Genomic DNA, 19,845 nt, shown 5'->3' with positions numbered 1-19,845 from the left:
GGAAAATGTGCATCTTTAGTTAACTTTTCCCAACAAGATGACAAGTGGACAGCGACACAACAATACAACAGACTTCTTAAGTCCTGATGCAGTCAGTGCTCAAGGCTAGCCAGTGCAACATCATGTAAAAACATTTCAACTTCTGGATGAACTTCTGACAGTAGAAATAAGTGATATATTTGTTTCTCCTTTTTTGGTAATAAACTGAGTTTTCCTGGGTGTTGATGAAACAGGACATGTATCAACGTCATGGAAAACAGCAAAACACCAATTAACTGCAGCTCTAATCCGTAAATACTGGTGCTGACGAAATGCTCCTTAGCTATAATCACCAGAAACACACAACATACAAATAAGCTGATAAACAAACGACTGCTTTCTGTTTGGTGAGAATATTTGCAGTTAAAATATTGAGTACGTGTGGAAATATGAGGAGATTTGGGAAGCTGAGACAAGCCGAGTGAAGACTTATAAGACTTTTACCTTAGTCATGTTATTGTTCTGAAACCTGTCTTTCTCTCTTCTGTGTGTGTGTGTGTGTGTGTGTGTGTGTGTGTGCAGGTTTATCTGCTCCCAGATGCCCAATCAGGTCCTTCAGAGCATCAGTATCATCGACACGCCTGGTATCCTGTCAGGAGAGAAACAGCGAATCAGCAGAGGTATGATCTGTGTGTGTGTGTGTGTGTGTGTGTGTGTGTGTGTGTGTGTGTGTGTGTGTGTGTGTGTGTTAGCTGACTAAGCTAGCCTGCTGTTGTTTCACCGTCGTCCTTGAGCTTCTCTGACTTCCTCACGCTGAATGAATAGCGCGGTTCTCCTGAGATCCACACACTTAGAAAGCAGAGGTCAAAGGTCACGGCATCCTGTAACAGACCACTGAGCACACTGACATCATGTGAGCCTGAACAATATAAAATGAAGACAGTTGTCTGAATATCCTGATGCCAGACCTGCTCTCCTGAGGACGAACCCCTCAGGTCGAACTTTAGCACAATAACGCGTCCAACTGTTTCTTGTGAAACTATTTTCTCTCACTTCCCGTTCAGCTGTCAGTCTGTTTCCTCTGATGAATCATCGCTGCAGATTTTTAACCACAGAGGGTTTAAAGGCAGATCTGAAACCAAGGAACGACTTTCACACACAAACCAAAAGCTGCTTCCTGAGAACCAAACCGTTCCACATCTGTGGTGAGCTGCAGGATCAGTCATTCATTCACATCTCAATCTACAAACAAAACTACATTTGGACTGTGCAGAGGCTGTCTGTATAAAGCTGAAGCTCTGTTAATTCTTCAGAAACTAATCAACTCGTACAGATAACGTCTTTAAACAAATGTATTAATCATGATACAAAGATGTGAGAGTTCAAAAAAACACATGAGAGGACACAAGACTAGATTCAAGATAAGCAATGAAGCAGAAAAGTCAAGATCAAATGCAGAATGAGAAATAATTGGGACTGAATATGAAAAACAATCCTAGTCCTGATTCTGCCATTAAGAAATAGTTTTGATGTGATGTCATGTGAGTGATATTTAGAATATTTATTGATTCATTTCCTACATTGTGCTGTTGCACAACAGTTCTAACAAAGAAGCTCTTTGTCAAACGTTGAGATCACACAAATGCAGCTGTTAATGAAACTCTTGAATCTCAGGCTTTCTCCAAAGATGAACAAAAAGTGCTGCAAAGAAACTGACCCAAATGCAAAATGAGGGTAGCACCGAGTGCAGAGCTGCTATTGAATCACCCTCTATGCAGACGATACTGTCCTGTGTCGTAATCAATTTGGAAGCTTTTAAGGATGCCATTTACAGGGTGGGCCAGAAAGATTTACCCATCGTATATCTCTATTTTGTTTGCTTAGCTTTTGTCCTAGAAACTTCAAATTATGGATAGTTTCTCTTAAAAAGCATAGCTTTTGATGTACCTGAGTTCATTTGTTTACTCCTAATGATTGTCGAGTATGGCATCGAAGGGTAAGAGCGAACAGATTGTGGCCTTGAAGGAGGCTCGACTGACAACAATATCTACAATGTCATGAAAACGATACAAGGAAACTGGCAATACCACCAGCAAGCCAATCCCTGGAAGAAAACGTTCAGTCCGGACCAAAAGGGTTGTTGAGATGGTGAGGAAGAGAGTCCAAAGGAATCCTCGCAGGAGCATGAGGGCAACAGCAAAGGAAGTGGACATCTCAAGACCTTCACTGAGAAGAATCGTCAAACAGGATCTCGGACTGAAAGCACTAAAAATGCAACACAGATAACTGATGAAAAATGATGCTACAGGAGATCCAGAGTGCCGCAGAAAAAGTCTTGGTTTGGTCCGAAGTGAACAGCCAGGTGTACCTTCAAATGCTTGAAGAAAAAGTGTTGCCTTGGTGTACCAATGCTTTTGGAAACCAGTATGTCTTCACACAAGATGGAGCACCAGCTCACACATCCAATGTCACACAGGCCTGGTGCAAACAGCACTTTCCTGGCTTCTGGAACAGGAACATGTGGCCTCCGTCAAGTCCGGACATCAATCCAATGGACTTTGCGATCTGGTCTATCCTGGAGAGGGAGGTCTCAAGAGTATCTCACAGCAGTGTCACCGCTTTGAAGACAGCTCTGATGAAGTCATGGTCAAAACTTGATCCAGAGACAGTGTGGCGTTCATGCCAGGCAGTGCCAGGTTGTCTCCAGGCTATGATAAAGGCAAAGGGCGGCCATATTGAGATGTAAATCTTTTTGGTGACAGAGAATAAAGTATAGAAACTGTATTCAATGTTTGTTATGTTTGTCTGCAAGCATTTTAGGATAGTGTGGAAAAAATGATGGGTAAATCTTTCTGGCTCACCCCCCGAACACCCTGCAGAGAAAAAAAAAGACAGGTGCAGCAGGTTATTTTACGTTCCTCTCATCCCTACACTAACTAAACTATTCAAACCCAAAACTAGTTTTCCTGCTGAACTGGGTCTCTGTTGCTCCCGTGTTGAGTCAGCCGGGATGACAGCATCAGTTGAACGGACGGGAGGAGAGAAGGAGTGAAGGAGAAGGAGGGAGGATTATAGAGAGCCACAGGAAGCAGTGATGGGGCGTTCCCTCCATCTGGAAGCGTTTAGAGCTGCTCAGCTGAGCCTGAATTCCTCCTGAAGACATTCAACAGGCCACAACACACACACTTACACACACATATGCACATACTTACATTCACACACACGGAGAAGCAGGCTGACGTCAGCAGCATCTCTGACGCTTTAAACTCCATCACACACACTCAGAGTGTTCAGTCAGATCACAGCTCCTGGCACACTTCACCTTCATTACTATTCGGCAGTTTGAGCCTGTCTAATTTTTAACCTGCAGCTTCTTTACACACACACACTAACACACACATGCACACCAACTGCTGTGTGAGAGTGTTGACCAACATGTTTTTGTTTTGTAAATATGAACAAGCTGCAGAGCGGGAGTGTTTTGTGTAACTTTTTTGCATTTTCACAGTTTAGAGGGCCAGGAATGAATCTGCCTGAAGCCTGTTCAAAGCTCCCATTGCAGCGTGTGCAGTGGTATCAGCTCTTTAATGTGCATCCTGGTTAGTTTTGAAAAGGAGAACAGGAGTTTTTCCTGCCCCAGATGACAGTGGTAAACCTTGAGGTTCATAAAAGGTTTGGATGAGTGACTATTGACAGAAATAAAGTGGTCAGCACATGCAGGGTGGATTCAGTAGATGGAGGGATGGAGGTCGGAGCGTGAAGGGCAGTGGTCTGCAACCATTTTGCCTCAGCTCAACTGGTTTTAAGTCATTCATTAGCCACGAAATCTACTTTAGCTTAAAAAAAAGACAAAAAAATTAAGCAAATAATTATCCAAACCAGATTTTTTTTGGAAAAATGAGATTGTAAATGTGATGTATAGGTTTTTTTTATTTTCAATATATTTGCAAAAAAATTTAAAAATGTGGAAATTTAATTTACTCTTTTTTGCAAAATAATTTCAAACTTAATAAATTTACAAAAAAATCAAGCAATTGTGAAATATTGAAAAAATTGCAAAAAAAAACAGTTTTGACAATTAAAAAATATGCAAAAAAATTTAACATCTAAAAACTTGCTAGATTTTGAATTCAAAATTTTTTAAAAAATTTGAATTTAAAAAATCTTAAGGCTTAGGAAATATAGACATTTCTCAAACTTGCAAAATTTCAGGCATTTTTTAGAATTTCAAAAAAATTGCAAAAGTTTCTGATAATTTTGAAATTTGAAAAATAAAAAAAAATGGCTTGAATTAAAAAAAAAGAAATAAAAAATAGAATGTAAGAATTTTGCTAAAGTTAAAAAAATGACAAAATGTCGATAATTTGCAAAAATTTCTAAATTTTTGGATAGATTTTTTAATTTTATAACACATATTGACAATATTAGACAACTCATCATTTTTTTGGTTTCAATGTATTTTAATTCAGCATGTTGGCTGTTAAATGAATTTATCCACACAGGATTAAAGTCTGTGTTTTCTTTCAGATTGTTTTATTAAAACTTTTTTTTTTTTTTTAAGCTAAAAGGAGCCTCAGCAAAGGAGTCAAAGAGCCGCATGAGGCTCCAGAGCCACAGGATTCACATACTTGGTGTAGGGAGAGAGGATGGATCATGTATGTGGTTGTCAGAGTGAGAGCTGCTCAGAGTAAAGAAGCTAACAGCTCATCTCGGCCACATTTAGACACAAAACAAGAGCAAACTGCACAAAGCTGCAGGACATCTGAGTGTTTTTGTCTTTGAATGTCGTAAGAGCAGTTTGTGAATCAGACTTTGATGCAAAATTCTTGGTGCTATTAGCTTTGCTATTAGCTTCTATGATCCCTCAGTGCTCTCTATCTCTGCCCGTGTTTGTATCCTGTCATCCCTGTGTCATATTCACACACACAGAGGGTTAGAAGAAGTCCAGACCTCAAACATTAAATGTCTCCGGTGGACCTTTGGCCTTACTAAGGTAGTTAGGAATGCTGCTTTGGATGAAACGTGGGACCTTACGTCAGAATCTGGATGAAATTCTACTCTTAGATCAGCGGTTTGTTTGATACTTGGATCAAGTTTAAAAAGCTCATGAAGATGAAATGTTTTAGTGTTAATTTGTGTTTTTATAAATCCAGTTCAAAGTGTAGGTGCAGACAAATCAAATACCTTCTGCGTTCGTTAGATGTATGTTTCTCATGTCGCAGATAGAGAATCATGTTTGCTGTGCAGCTGAATCTCTGAGCCGTTAAAGAGTTTTTGTAATCTGCTGAGTTTTAAGAAAAAGAGCAAACTTACATGTCCCCTTTTCTTCTTCTTCTTCTTCTGGGGTTGAAATGTCAAAATTTCAGTGACTCACCGTTGGCTGCGAGCCTCACTTTAATTCCTTAATCCGTCTGCTTGTCCTCCTGGGCGTCCTCCCAATAATCCCTCCCTTCTTCTTGGTCCCACCAAGTCCACCAGTCTGGTCCAGGCTGGTCCTGGTTTCTGTTTTCATCAGTCCTGATTCAGTCATGAACCCAGTGACCAACATTACATCACAGCAGGATGACGTCTGCTTCATCGGGGCTGATATTTGTTTCCAAAACGTGTGAAGTGTTTCGGGTTTTAAAGGAGTAATTCAACATTTCTGCTTCCCAACCCTGTCCTTTGTTCAGGGGTTAGCTTAGCTTCACAGCCTGAATGTTTCTTATAGTGAATGCAGCTGTTTTTGGTATTTCAGTGCGTGTAATTACTCTGTTCCCTGTAAGCCGCACATTCACTTCAGCCTCCATTCATCCCTTTTAATGCTTCCTCGATGAACACATTTTTCCAAGATCTAAGCACAATAAGTAATGACACCTCAGAGGAAGTAGTATTGTTAGACTGAAGGCGTTTCCTCTCTAACAGGAGGTGGAACATGTGAGGTCATCTGTTGACCTGTAATAAGGGAACAGTGCCGCCTCATGCCAGAGAAACTCCTCCTGTTAAACCAGGAGGAGAGTCTTTCTGCCTTTCCATATATAAAGACAGCTTCAGACTTTATTTACCTCTAACCCACACTGTGTTTCGTCTCCTGGGACAAACCACCTGAGCCTGAAGGTGTAACCTGAAACTGCGAGGACTGGCCTTGTTCTCAGTGCTCACACCATCAGACCATCACATCATTTATTCATGAGGAGACGATTCCAGGCTTTAAAAACATTAACGCAGCTAATTCTGTCAGTTGGACTGTTATGAAAAGGTAGATGCAGTCTCAGGAGAGATGCTTTTTTGCAGCCTTGCTGTTTTGCTTTCACATCTTGTTGTGGAGCCTGATCACAGGTAGCTCCACCCTAATTCCTCCTCTGCTTCCTGGCCTGTGTGACGTTGAAGAAGTCTTGAAACTAGAGACTGTGAATAAATCAGCTGAGATGGAGAAACATTTTCCATACACTCACCGTCCACTTTATTAGGCACATCTGTCTAACTGCTCGTTAACACAAATTACTAATCAGCCAATCACATGGCAGCAACTCAATGCATTTAGGCATGAAGACATGGTCAAGACGATCTGCTGCAGTTCAAACTAAGCATCAGAATGAGGAAAAAAGGTGATTTAAGAGACTTTGAATGTAGCATGATTGTTGGTGCCAGATGGAAACTGCTGATCTACTGGTATTTTAACCCTCAACCATCTCCAGGGTTTACAGAGAATGGTCCCAAAAAGAGAAAATATCCAGTGAGCAGCAGTTCTGTGGGACAAAATGCCTTGTTGATGCCAGAGGTCAGAGGAGAATGGACAGACTGGTTGGAGCTGATAGAAAGGCAACAGTAACTCAAATAACCACTGGTTACAACCGAGGTCTGCAGAAGAGCATCTCTGAACACACAACACGTCCAACCTTGAGGCAGATGGGCTACAGCAGCAGAAGACCAATTTTGCCTGGTCTGATGAGTCTGGATTTCTGCTCCACATTCAGATGGTAGGGTCAGAATTTGGCCTCAACAACATGAAAGCATGGATCCATCCTGCCTTGTATCAACGGTTCAGGCTGCTGCTGCTGGTGTAATGGTGTGGGGGATATCTTCTTGGCTCACTTTGGGCCCCTTAGTACCAACTGAGCATGGTTTAAAGTCCACAGCCTACCTGAGTATTGTTGCTGACCATGTCCATCCCTTTATGAGCACAGTGTACCCATCTTCTGATGGCTACTTCCAGCAGGATAACGCTCCATGTCATAAAGCTGGAATTATCTCAGACTGCTTTCTTCAACATGACAATGAGTTCCCTGTACTCAAATGGCCTCCACAGTCCCCAGATCTCAATCCAATAGAGCAGCTTTGGGATGTGGTGGAACGGGAGATTCTCATCATGGATGTTCAGACGACAAATCTGCAGCAACTGTGTGATGCTATCATGTCAATATGGACCAAACTCTCTGAGGAATGTTTCCAGGATCTTGTTGAAGCTATGACACCAAGGATTAAGGCAGTTCTGAAGGCAAAAAGGGGGTCCAACCCAGTACTAGCAAGGTGTATCTAATAAAGTGGCTGGTGTGTTTGGCTTTGGATACAACCAGAGAAGTCGCCCCCTGCTGGACATGTGAAACATTCTGGTTTAAATGAGTCAAAGAAGATAGAGACATGGTGACAGGTGTTTAGGAGGAAGGCCTTTTGAGTTTGGAGCCTTCACATTTATAGTCAGCATGTGTGTTTGTGTGTGTGTTGAGTCCACAAACACAGAAGTGTGTGTTGCCCTGCTGTGGTGTTGTGTTTGTGAACAACAGCGCCTCAGTGGTAAAGGTTGAAACCTGATACGGGAGATGAACTGGTACAATGAGAGCAAGAGGAAGTGGTGAGGGAATATTTATTCAGACAGGTGTGTTTGTTTTTGTGTGTGTGTAATAAAATAGTGCGCCAGAGTATTTAACACTTAATATTTGTTTGGCTCTGGTACAAGCAGCTGAATTTGGGCTCGCTCTTCATTTTATTCATGCAACAAATTTAGGTTCAATCCCACCTGCCATCTGCAGTTTTTCTGTGAAAGCGTAAAAGCTTTTGTCTCAGCTCAGAGTGTCACCCAGCTTTACAGGGCCCACACCCTCAGATCATTTTACACACATTCGGAGACTTGGTGCAGCAGCAGCTGTGACGTCCTCAAAGCGGTCCTCTCTGAAACAGATTCCTCTGTGCTGGAAATAACAGATTGGGACGGAAATGTAGCGTTCGTATTTAGGTTTCAGGCTTATGTTCATCCTCCACTTCCTCTTTTGATGCAAGAGAAACCAAAGGCAGAGACAGTGATGCAGAGTTACACAAAGCTCATCTGTGAGGAGGCTGTTTTCAATTTATAAAACACAGAAGATGAAACGCGTTACTGAAAGTGTGATGAAATATTCCAGGAAAGCTTTTGAATGTGCAATTGTTTGCTTCTCTATTAATGAACATTTGGCGCAACATTTTTTGAGCTAACTCATCCAAAACTGGGTGCTCTTGGTCAACATGAGGAAGCAGGATCAAAGCTGCAACCAGGCCTGGTGCTAAAACAAAGATAACTGGCGCTTGAGACTAGCATTTCTGGTAAAAGCACATTTCTGTAATTACTAGCTATTTGAAGATTGTTGGAATAGTCTTATTCCTCTCAGAAATGTAACAACTGTCTCTGCTCTATTTCACTTCTCATAAAGGGCTGTTACGCAAAGCAAAAATAAACATGAAGAGAAACTGTCAGTTGATAAAACAAACATCACTTTTAGCCTACAGGGCAAAAACCAAGTAAGCCCTAACAGCAACAAACAACTTATTAAGAGACTGATGTCAGAAAATGTCTGGATTCAAACTTGCAAATATCCACTTTGCTTGCTTGTAAACAATGAAAGGCTTCAGGATTTAGGTTTTACAGTTCGACTCATGTCCCATCTGTTAACATGGAGGCAGCTGACTTTGGGATGGAGGGGCGATGCTGACTGTAGATTAAGTTTTTTTGATGATCCTGTGTGTGTTTTTAGGTTATGACTTCGCCGAGGTCCTGCGGTGGTTCGGAGAGCGCGTGGACCGCATCATTCTGCTGTTCGACGCCCACAAACTCGACATCTCTGACGAGTTCTCGGAGGCCATCAGAGCCTTCAAAGGACAAGACGACAAGATCCGAGTCGTCCTCAACAAGGCCGACCAGGTGAGATGAGTTTAGAGCAGACACCTTCAGGATGCTCGATGAGGCACACTGACCTTCTCTTCTTCCTCACCTGTGCTCTCAGGTGGACACGCAGCAGCTGATGAGGGTGTACGGCGCCCTCATGTGGTCATTAGGGAAAGTGATCAACACTCCAGAGGTGGTGAGGGTTTACCTGGGGTCATTCTGGGCCAAACCTCTGCAGAACACAGAGAACAGGTAGGTACTAGTCAGTCAATCACCTGGTCACTTTATTTATTCATCCATTCACTCATTCCCTCATTCCTTGATCCCACCTCAGGCGCCTGTTTGAGGCAGAGTCTCAGGACCTCTTCAGGGACATCCAGAGTCTCCCGAGGAACGCAGCGCTCCGTAAACTCAACGACCTCATCAAGAGAGCTCGGCTCGCTAAGGTGAGACAGGAAATGACACGTTATGATTGGAGTTGACCTCATGGTTTAAACCTCTCTGCCGTGTCGACGTCTGTTTGTGCAGGAATTCTGGGAATTTCATGGGATGTAAAGTGTCAGGAAATTTAAGAGAAACATTCAGAAAGAGTAGGATCAGCTTCACCTTCAGGCTCTGGATGCCTTTAGCGTAGATATCTTTGTCCTCATTAACAAATAATCTCTGTCCACACCACAGAAATATATCTGTCCACACTAAGAGGCAAAACTGAAAACAATCACCTCTGAAGCCTGCAATGCCATGCCTGGCCGATAAGTGGCAGGTTAGCAAATTGTGAAAACCACAGAAGAAGAACATTATGAGCATGCACAGTCAAAACAGGGAGAAGAAGCTGTCAACAGAGTAAGGGGATGGGGATTAAACAAAATTGAGTCGTTTGTGTGGACTTGTAACTACTTCATGAACATCATGTAAAGAACACAGAAATAGTGCGGTAAATGTCGGCCATCGTTCTTGTTGTTGGCAACCGTTGCTACAGTGACTTGTTGCTAGGCGCTTGACGTCATCTCATCAACACCGCTACTCGGATCCACTCAACCTGATATTTTTTTTATTTCTTCACTTTTTTATCCATTTCCAGGCCTTAAAGTCAAAGAAAACTGTAGCTACTGATGTTTTATTCTGAAAGGGAAACTGCACAGACCCCGAGCAGTTTTTGTTTCCTAAGAACCAGAAAGCAGAAGTGAGACTAAATTCAAAGATGAAGCGGAATAAAACCCCTGAGTCAGACTCAAACTGGATCCTATTCTGGACCTTGAACATCACTGAGCTGAAGAAACCTTGAAAGAGGGAAACTTCCTGTGAGGTTTCAGAAAACACACCAGAAGTGTGTGAAAGCTGGAGGTTGTCCGTCAGGTTGGAGGCCGTTAATGTGTTTGAAGTGTTTACGGCAGCGCTACATGTTTCTGCTGTTTGTGTGAAACATGAAAGAGACAGGAAGTTGTCCTCTTCAGGAAACAAACTTAGGACTGACGGTCATCCCTGGCGTCATTTTAGCTGTTTGGAGATAAATAGATGAAGCCATTTTTAGTCAAACGCGAAGATTTAATTCAAGCCGTGGTGCTAAGTGAGAAGAAAAGAAGATTACATCATGAAACTGACAGCGATTGGTCAGCAAAGGTTGATACTTCATGACGGCAGACTTAAGTCCACTGGAGTGAACAGGAATTTGCTAACTCTTTTTTTCACACAAACCTGGTCATGTGGGATTACCCAGCATTCCTAGCTGAGTGACCCTTAGTGGCCTCTGCTCCTTTTAACGCTCAGCTTCTCAGTTTAATCCTGGATAGTTTGGGGTAAATGCACTTGACTGCAATGGTTTCTGGGTTGAATTCACTAAAAATAGATTGCAACTGACATGAGCTGCAGATGCCTGGTTCTGCGTGAGGTCTCTGCCTGTTTGAGTTAATTTTTCTGTTTCGAGGTGGAAAAATAACTTTTTGCTTGGTTGGGTGTGGACGTTTTTATTAAAAGAATGTCAAAGTCAAGATGAACTGGGGACAAAAGAGGTAAAACTGCTCAACAGGAGACTGAGCGGCGCCGGGTCACGGGATGAACTACACCTCTGCTGAGGGATGGAGAGGAGGAGGAAGGTATGCAGGAGGGCAGGGAGGCGTCAATCCTTCATACACACCCAAAGCATTATGGGGGGTGGAAGGAAGGAAGGGAGGAAGGGAGGAAGGGCGCACAGAGGAGGGAGTGAGGTCAGTGTATTTCTGAGTCCATTAGAGCCATTTATCAATGAGGAGGAGGAGGAGGAGGAAGAACAACACCCTGCAACAGATGATAAAAGTTGCAGTGAGACAGCTCATTCATCCAGGAGGGCTCACACTTACAGAAACCATCAATATTAATAAACATAGTTCATAAACAGATGTACTACAACCTCTACATGACTGTAGGAGCGTCCATTTATAACAACAGATTAGTCTCTGCTCTGAGCTGCTTCAGGCTGTGAGAGACAAACGTTTACGTCTTATGGGAAGGAAAACGTCTGCTTCCTTTCAACAGTGTCAACATAACTTGACTAAACATTGTTTTGTCTTCTACTTTATGGTCCAAGGCAGAGGTGTCCAAATTCTTTTCAGTGAAGGGCCAAAAACAAATCAGGGTGGAGGGTCACGGGCCTAAACTAAACATTCATGTCGCAGGACATGATACTGAATATGCCCTACAGCATTGTTGCGCAAAATAAATACTCATTCAAGTAATTTTGAAAATGAAAACAGTTTTCTTTACTATATTTCATGAAACCAAAATAGGACATTTTACATCCTTTTAAAATAAAGAATAGTAATAAAACTGGACACCTATTTTAGACTTTTTTTTCCTATGGATGACTGCTATATCTACATTAATTTACATGCAAAATATGTGAAAATCGAAAAGCACTCAGAGAGCACAGACCTCCGCCAAGTATATTGTGATTGTCACCAACACTTTAGTCCGACTTTAATGTTATACTCCCTTTCAGCAGACTGTCTGCTACAATTTGGTGATAGTTGCAGGTTTGTACGATAATTCGTTTCCTGACAGTGTTGAAAATTATGATGACCCAGCACATATTTCATATTTCAGATCTTAGTATCAAGAATATTGCCAGAATCTGGATCATACTTTTACATATGTCAGAAATTATGGTGACCTTGTCTTGTATTGTTTTGCAAAGCAATCTGACCATTCATCACAGAGTTATATACACACATGGTGAAAACGGCCCTATCTCACGATGATAAAGAATCCTTCAAAAAAAATCCTGGATCCAGATCAACTCCAAAATTTAACCACTTCTTCCTTATCCTGTTTTTAACATTTGCTGAAAATTGTATCAAGATCCGTTTGTTACTTTTTGAGTTATGTAGTTCACAGACAAACAGACAAACTCCCCCAAAAATCATAACCTCCATGGTAATAGAGGTAATAAATGGGCCCCAAATTAGACAGCCCTGATCTATGGGGTTTTGATACATCCTCTATTTGTGACAGTAACTGTTTCGAAAATCAGACTCTGACAGAAAGTGACGGAGAATTTATGAGTGATCGCTTGACATATAGAAGTCCTGAGAACATAAACAAATGTATGTAAAGTTTATGTTATTGTACTGTAGTTTGTTTGTCCTCTGTCTCTGTCAGGGTTCAGTGTGCACAGAGGTTTTCCTGTTTCAGTCTGTGATCGAGGAAACTGTTACATAAACACTGATGTTGTTGAACGCAGCTCAGCTGAGGTCTGACTGCAGGGGGGCTCAGGAAGAACCCTTTGTCAAACTGGTGGACTTTGAGATGTGTGTGTGTGTGACTCTAGCGTAAATCTTTCTGTCTGTTCCCTAAAGGTGCACGCTTACATCATCAGCTACCTGAAGAAGGAGATGCCGTCTCTGTTCGGCAGGGAGAAGAAGAAGGAGGAGCTGATCATGAGGCTGCCGGAGATCTACACCACCCTGCAGAGGGAACACCACATCAGCCCCGGAGACTTCCCCAACGTCTCCAAGATGCAGGTACTAACAGAGTGACATCACAGCTGCATGATGCTAGAGAGGATTTGATCCCATGATTCACTCAGACAGAAATGTTCAAACAATATGTCATGCCGATTTGCGTCACGTTTGTACGTCTGAAACACTGTCTGAGAACAAACTGTGATTAAAGACAGCAGTAAACACATTTTTGGAGGTTTACTGATGTGAAAGTGTTTTAAAAAGGTGACTGAACTCTGTCACAGATTGAAAACACTCTGCAGCTGCTCTGAGAGGCCTGCAGAGATGCTGCACTGCAGGTGTGTGTGTGTGTGTGTGTGAGTTTCCCCAGCTACACTAGTATTTATTGGACTAGTGACGAGAGGAAGATGTTTGGGATTCTTGAGTTCCCCGGTGAGATCTGGACTCCGAGGACACACACACACACACATACTACACACGTGCTGTGTAGTGTGTGTGCTCTTCTGTGAGCAGTGTTCCTGCTCAGGGGTCAGAGGTCACAGAGGACACTGAGTCCAGCTGCAGAGAGGTTATAGTCTAAGATCTGATCACATGATCGCTCAGGTTCATCCAGCTGTGAGACATTATTAATGAACATGAAGATCCGTCAGTTTTTTGTTTTATCTTTGGTTTTTGTCGCCCCCTGTTGGTGACAAATAGGCAAAAAGTAGTTCGAATCTGTAGAATGAACCTCAAATAACTTCTCTTCTTATTAGGTCACACACAGAGTATCTCCATAAATGAAAAAGAAAGAGGATCTGTATTTTTTCTTACTGGTTTAGTGAGTCTTACAGTCTCAGAGTTTAGAGGGGGCTGTTTTTTGTGAACAGGATGGCCGCAGATCCTTGAAAAGTCTTGAAAAGACTTAAATTCATGTATCTAAAATTAAGGCCTTAAAGTATCTTCAATTTAATAAAAATGCCATGTGCTGGTCTTAAAACCTCAGCGGTCTTACATTTTACAGGGCAGGACTAGTTAATGTTATATCTTTTTTTCTATGTAGGCTGCAGCCTGAACTTTTATCTGCTACATGGACCGCCCTGTGTACGGGACTTTTATTGTGGTAGTGAGCATCAGCATGCACTGCCTGTCCTGTTTGGACTTTACTTTCGGCTCTGGTGTGCAATTTATTTACCAGACCTAAGAAAGAAGTGCCAGAGAATATCAATCTGTAACATATGGATTGGGCCATTTCCGCAAGTTAAGAAAATATAAATAAATGAAGAAAATTTTATATATATATATATATATATATGTGTGTGTGTGTGTGTGTGTGTGTGTGTGTATTTATATCAAATAAATATTAATTTATAAAAAAATAATAATAATAAATTTTATAATATAAACAAATAAAATATAAATTATGAATATATAAACATAAAAAAATATAAATAATAAATTTAGAAAAAGTTCAAATTATGAGATAAAGAGTCGTAATTATGGGTTGAAAATTCATAATTGTGAGATAAAAAGTCATAATGTAGCTTCAAAAAGGACAACGTGCCAGTTTTATTTCTAAAACAGCTCTGTTTTTTTTCTCCTTGCGGGATATAATTAGCAGTCCTTTTTTTGGCTTTTATCCCTGTGATGCAATATGTAAGACCCTTATTGCATAATGTGGCAGCTCATTACATATTGTGTTCAAGAATGTTATCACAAAATGCAGCAGATTATTACGAAATGGAGCGTTATTACATAATGAAGTGAAAATTACTTTCTGTGACGTTACAAACCTGTTTCTTAAACCATCTTCATGTGTCTCCTCCTGCAGGACATGCTGCAACACTACGACTTCAGCAAGTTCCCGTCTCTGAAGATGAAGCTGATTGAATCAGTGGATAAGATGTTGGCCACAAAGATCGCCGTTCTCATGGCGATGATCAGAGAGGAGGAATCCAAGGCGCCACCTGCGATGGTGTCAGGCGGCGCCTTTGAGGGCTCCCAGGACGGGCCCTTCGGCCATGGCTACGGCGAAGGAATCAGCGCCGGTGCCGACACTGAGGACTGGATCGTCAGCCGTGAGAAACACCGCTACGACGAGATCTTCTACATGCTGATGCCCGTCAATGGAAAGATCACCGGCGTCAACGCCAAGAAGGAGATGATGAACTCACGGCTGCCCAACACCGTGCTCGGAAAGATCTGGAAGCTAGCAGACTGCGACAAAGACGGTATGCTGGACGATGAGGAGTTTGCACTCGCCCAGCACCTCATTAGGATCAAACTGGAGGGTTACGAGCTGCCCACTGAGCTGCCCGACCACCTGGTGCCCCCATCCCACCGCAAAGACCCCACTGCTGAAACCCTGTACAACCACAGCGAGGACTAGAGCCCCAGCAGAGACTGTCCGAGCTGAGAGGAAGTCCAAATGTAAAAAAAAAAAAAAAAACAGCTGAAGGTCGTGATTCCTGCTGTGGATGTTCAGACTTCGAGGAAAACCAATCAGCTGCTGAAGTTAAACTTTTAGCGGAGCTTGTCATCATCTCCAAACATCGCTAACTCACGTCTAAGTATCAGGACAGCAGACCAAACTGACTGAAGGGAAGTCAAGATATTATGATTTTATTTTTACAAGATTTTATATATTCATTTATTTTACATATACAGCTGATCACAAATCACCAAAGAAGACAGATGAAAATTCATCCTCTTATTTTACTGCCTTGATTTGAACACTTTTATTCTGAAAGAGGACAATGTGTGAGATAAAGTATCTTGATATTTAACCAGCTTCCTGCCTTAATATCTCTAATACTGTGCTACTCCTCTGTATATCTAATCGTGGATGGGATATGTGAGATTAATTGAAACAAATAGCCTTACTTTGTTATCTCACTGCATATAGCTTGAAGCACTCTTGAAACTGACTTCCTTTCCAAAAAGTATCAAAGTTTTAAAACAGAAAAAGTTTTTGTCCAACAGAAATGAAGGTGCTTCAGTTATCAGCCCAGGCCTTTATTTGAAATAAGTATAAAAAAAAAAATCTCAGTTTGTTGCACAGACTGCCAAAAGGATACAGACTAAAGGATACAGGATAAAGCTCTCCGTTTAGCCCCTGAAATGCTCAGATAATTTTCCTTGGTGGTTTAAACATTTCTCTGCCATACATTTCATTATTTAACTTTTTGACCTTGTTAAAAAAAGAAGACAAGCTTTGCTTCTGCAGGTGTACTGACTCTTTAAACCCTTACAACCCTGATACCAGAAGGTCAGAAACTCAAAACATCCATCTTAATATCTAGATAAGGGAGCAGTTACTTTTTGTCCTCTGCAGACTTACTTCTAAAACCAGGAAGCAGTTTTTCGCTCAGAGGTCAAAGGTCAAAGTCTGTCCTGTTTAAACAGCCCGCAGTCAGGAGGAGATGACAGTGGAAATGACCGCTCGCTCTGCCACTGCAGCGCATGTTAACGTGTCCTCTGGGATGGGCAACGTCCTGAAACATGTTTAAATGGACAGTCAGTGTCTGTTGGCTTCAGTTTCCTCGCATTGTAAACAGCAGCAGAGAGATGGTGACCTTTGACCTTGCTGACTGCACACTTTCTTCCTTATGGAAACCGTATGAGCTCCTTTGCTTGTTTGTTTTTAGAGTATTTTTCCCCAGCATGGTCTCAATATTTGTAAAACTGAGGAGGGAACAAAAACAGCCAAAGTACACGGACATGTGACCAGTCAAAATCTACGACATAAACTGTTGTTTAAACAGTTAAACCTCATCGAAAGCATTAAAGATTAAAACAACTTTACTTAGCAGAGCTTCAGGGGCTTTTTACTTTTTGCCAGTGGATTTTTTCAGCTGTAGCTTCAAGGCTAAAAACATTAGCTTTACTTCGACTAAAATAAAGCTAACAAAGATAAAACAGCAAAGAGCAGGATAAAGCAGCAGACATTTGCCTTACCTCCAGCACAGTGATGTGCTAACCCCCTATCTCTAAGAAACTTCATATTTGATTCTGTATATTGTTAGCCAGTTAGCTGGACATGCTAACATCTTCTGCCTCTGTTATAGCACATAAGGATGAGATACAGATGAGTTTTATCTTCTATTGTTGCTTTAGTTTTTATTTTTTAATTCTGAAAAATTTGGAAATGACAACACTGAAATGTCCAGATTATAAACAGGTGGTAAGTCCTGCAGGCTAATGAAAGCGCTACTCCTTGTTAGCATAGCTAAGCTGTTCAAACAGGCACAGAAGAGCAACATTTTAGTGGTTAAGAGTTCAAATTCTCAAAGTTTCTCTTAAAATGTACAGATTCAACAAATGGCATATTGCTTTTCACAACAGCAGAGAGTTTAATGAAAATAAATGTGAGGCTCACATTTTTTAGATGCAATAAAACAGGACATTAGCTGCAGGGAAGCAAGTTTATGACCCTTTAAATCACATTGAGACAAAGTTTGAAGCATTTTTTATATCATTTTTATTCAGGTTAATTTTTATCATTGTTGCTATTCAACCCAAACTTGAGCTGTTGGATGTTAGCTGTAGCTTGCTGTTAAGACTAGCATGGCACAAACTATGCTATTCTTGTTCATTTTCTTGATATTTTTCCCTTTTTGTCCTTTTGTTCTGTCTGTATAATAAATCTGAGTTTTAAAAACATATTACTCCTACATATTCTCAGCTTCATCTGAGCTTTAGTACCAAAACTAATAATGCTAATGCAACATTAGCTTCCAAAGATACTCAGATTTTGTTGCTACATTTGCACTTACTCTCCATCAGTGCCTGTTTTCATTTCAGCTTTTATAAGTTGAGGAGCGTATTTAAGGTTGAGTTTGTCTAAAAATGCTCAAAGCAGTGCCTTTCCATTTTAGTACGCCTTCATCAGACGTGTTTCTGACGCCCCCTGTTCCTATGACGGGACGATTGTTGTGCTTGAGGAGTCAGCAGCTGGGCGGCCTCTGTTCAGTGCCTTTAAAACTGCAAAGAAAGACATATATAAAATAAAATATCAAATTTAAACATTACTGGTCAAAATGTCTATGTATTTCATCTCTCTAATAACTAAAGTTATTATTCCCCATCTGTGAGTTATTGTCTGTAAAATACATTTACAATCATTTGTCTGTTAGGTTGAGGAACATTGGCAGGGTGGGAAATTTGTGTTCTGTGTAAAGATACTCTTCTAAGTTACTCTGTACATTCAATGAAAATGTTTTAATTAAATCTCAATTTATCGAAATGTAAAGGATTTTTTTTTTTGATGGATTTTATATTCTTGTTTGAATTTCCTAGTGCTAAACAGTCTGTTACTCTTTCTTTCTCTCTGTTCTGTCATCAGATATGGAGACTAATAAAGTTTATTCCATTTACCAGATGTAATCTACATTTTCTGGTGTAAGAAGTGTGTTAAATTATAGGTGATATTTTTTGTTTCCTTTACAATAAATAAAGAAATTCAAAAAATAATTTAAAAGATTACAGTCCGTTCTTTCTCTTTAAAACATTTATGTAGCAAAAAGAGTGAAAACAGTTTGCCTGGTTCCCTCAAATTATCAATCTTACACACACAATCATATAAAAACACTTGCTGATAAACTCAGTTTAGATGCACAAAAAATCTGCTGGGACTATTTCTTGATAAACAACTCTGTATCCATCCGCCCTGGGAGAAAATTCAACTTTATTCTTTGATAAAAAATTGAAACTAAACAGCAATTTCCAGCTGAATGAAGATGTCAAAAAAAAAAAAACAGTTAAGCATTTAAATTATGAATTGATAAAATCTTAAAGAGGTAGACTTATCATATATTGGTGGAAGTAAAAATTGAATATTTATCAATCAGATTTGTTGGAATTAAAGGTTAGTACAGTAAAAGTGCCTTCACCAAATGAAACCTAAGACTAGAGTTTAAAAAATTGTTATGTGTCTTAAATAATCACTTCACAAACATGACTCTCGTTTAAAAATAAAAACAGGAATTATTTTTCAGAAAGCATTTCCAGTGAAAAAAGCCTCCTGTGTGTTTGTTACATAACGTCCTGTTCTCCTCAGAGCTGCAGTCAGGTGGTGCTGGCAGGACGAAGGATGGACGTGTGTCATTGCACAGGAAACACACATACACACACACACTTCTCTCTGTTTTCTTTGTATCTTGAACTGTTTCCTTCTTCCTCTCCTCTCCTGCAGCTTTGTTTTCACTCCTATATTACCTTCCTGTGAAAATAAACAATGAATACATCATTTAATGTCATCTGTCAGACCCAGCATGGAGCGTGTGCTTTGCAAAAATGAATCTAGAGAACTTAGCCAGTTTTTAATTCAATTGACGCTAATATTTCCTGCAGAAAGTGAACTCAGCTTTTCCAGGAATCCCAAACTGATACTTGACCTGCTGAATCACTTAATTTGGCTGACTCTGTGTGTGTGTGTGTCAGAGTGAACTTTGACCCCTACACCTGCTGTCAGGTGAGCAGAGCTGTTCATGCTGTAAATCCAATGGCTTCAAAGTTCACACACATGAACATGAACACACCACATGAAAACGCTTTTTCTCTTTCTGGTGACACCCTGTTCAGACCCCATCCGATCTCTCAGACTCAATGTTTGATCTCAGGTGGATTTTAAGTTTTGACCCATCTCTGTCACAGATTCTGCAACTAAAGGAATAAAGAAAGAGGAAGGTAAGACAAAAAAAAAATCTGTCTCCTGTTGGTAGGGACATCTTTCTTTTTTCCTTAATGTGTTTTGTTCTCTCTCTGTTTGTAACTCTGAGGGATTTATAGTTTTCAGGTTATTTTGGTCGTGTGTGACTCTGAGCCTCTGTTTCCCGC

At 40.8% G+C, this 19,845-nt stretch overlaps 1 protein-coding gene across 1 annotated transcript in view; it reads left to right on the top strand.

Annotated features, from left to right (window-relative positions):
* ehd4 (EH-domain containing 4) overlaps positions 1-18,359 on the top strand; it is a 28,515-nt gene extending 10,156 nt beyond the window's left edge. Inside the window, exons 3-8 of the mRNA XM_074692488.1 lie at positions 562-659; positions 8,964-9,130; positions 9,213-9,346; positions 9,429-9,540; positions 12,925-13,089; positions 14,840-18,359. Coding sequence (XP_074548589.1) covers positions 562-659; positions 8,964-9,130; positions 9,213-9,346; positions 9,429-9,540; positions 12,925-13,089; positions 14,840-15,397 — 1,234 coding nt within the window. The 3' untranslated portion in view covers positions 15,398-18,359. The remainder of the gene's footprint in view (positions 1-561; positions 660-8,963; positions 9,131-9,212; positions 9,347-9,428; positions 9,541-12,924; positions 13,090-14,839) is intronic.
* The last annotated feature ends 1,486 nt before the right edge of the window (positions 18,360-19,845 follow it).

The sequence above is a fragment of the Halichoeres trimaculatus genome, unplaced genomic scaffold, assembly GCF_033239565.1.
Source record: "Halichoeres trimaculatus isolate MK-OKI-2021-1 unplaced genomic scaffold, fHalTri1.1 fHalTri1_scaffold_17, whole genome shotgun sequence".
Taxonomy (NCBI): Eukaryota; Metazoa; Chordata; class Actinopteri; order Labriformes; family Labridae; genus Halichoeres; species Halichoeres trimaculatus.
Note: the sequence above shows the minus strand (reverse complement) of the source record. Positions and strands in the feature narration are given on the sequence as shown.